The sequence below is a fragment of the Etheostoma spectabile genome, chromosome 10 (genome assembly GCF_008692095.1).
Source record: "Etheostoma spectabile isolate EspeVRDwgs_2016 chromosome 10, UIUC_Espe_1.0, whole genome shotgun sequence".
Taxonomy (NCBI): domain Eukaryota; kingdom Metazoa; phylum Chordata; class Actinopteri; order Perciformes; family Percidae; genus Etheostoma; species Etheostoma spectabile.
In genome coordinates this window covers 16,627,821-16,628,423 of record NC_045742.1, presented here as the reverse complement: position 1 = coordinate 16,628,423, position 603 = coordinate 16,627,821, and the positions used below count along the sequence as shown (strand labels likewise).

Genomic DNA, 603 nt, shown 5'->3' with positions numbered 1-603 from the left:
ACACACACACACACACACACACACACACTTGTATTCACACCACTCACCTTGACCACCTCCTCTCCATCAATGATTTTGAGTTTCTCCAGGTTTTCTCTGAGGAGTTCGGGTCGAGTCCTCCACTTGAGCAGCCCCAGCAGGCCCACTGGAGAGGAGACACACACAGAGTACATTTTCTGTTCAGCTGTCTTAAATGCCGCTGTATTGCTTAAGAGTGGATGCTGATCAAGGATATTGTAATGGAAATGTATTTTTTGTTGGAGAATGTCAATTTCTAGATTGTACTTTTTCACAACCTATCCTTTGACAATGGTTATATCCTCCTGTGTTGCACATTATACATATAAACTGTTAGCCTGACATAACCTGTCAGTGACTTGGCACTTTTTAATATAATGCAAAAGATGATAAGATTAGAAATCAAAGTTAATAAGCAGTTACACTGTACTGAAATTAGAGCTGAAACATTAAGCCAATTTCTCAACAGAAAATAAATTGGCAACAATATAATCACTGTAAATGTAAGAATTTGGGGGTTATAATAATTTTGGGTTTTAAATATATAGTATATATCCATCCATCTTCATCCGCTTATCTGGTATT

General features: G+C 37.3%; 1 protein-coding gene across 1 annotated transcript in view; it reads right to left on the bottom strand.

Moving 5' to 3' along the window:
• The window catches only part of dock2 (dedicator of cytokinesis 2), a 130,433-nt gene that overhangs the window by 77,865 nt on the left and 51,965 nt on the right, over positions 1-603 (bottom strand). Inside the window, 1 exon segment of the mRNA XM_032527996.1 lies at positions 48-145. Within this exon segment, the coding sequence (XP_032383887.1) occupies positions 48-145 (98 nt within the window).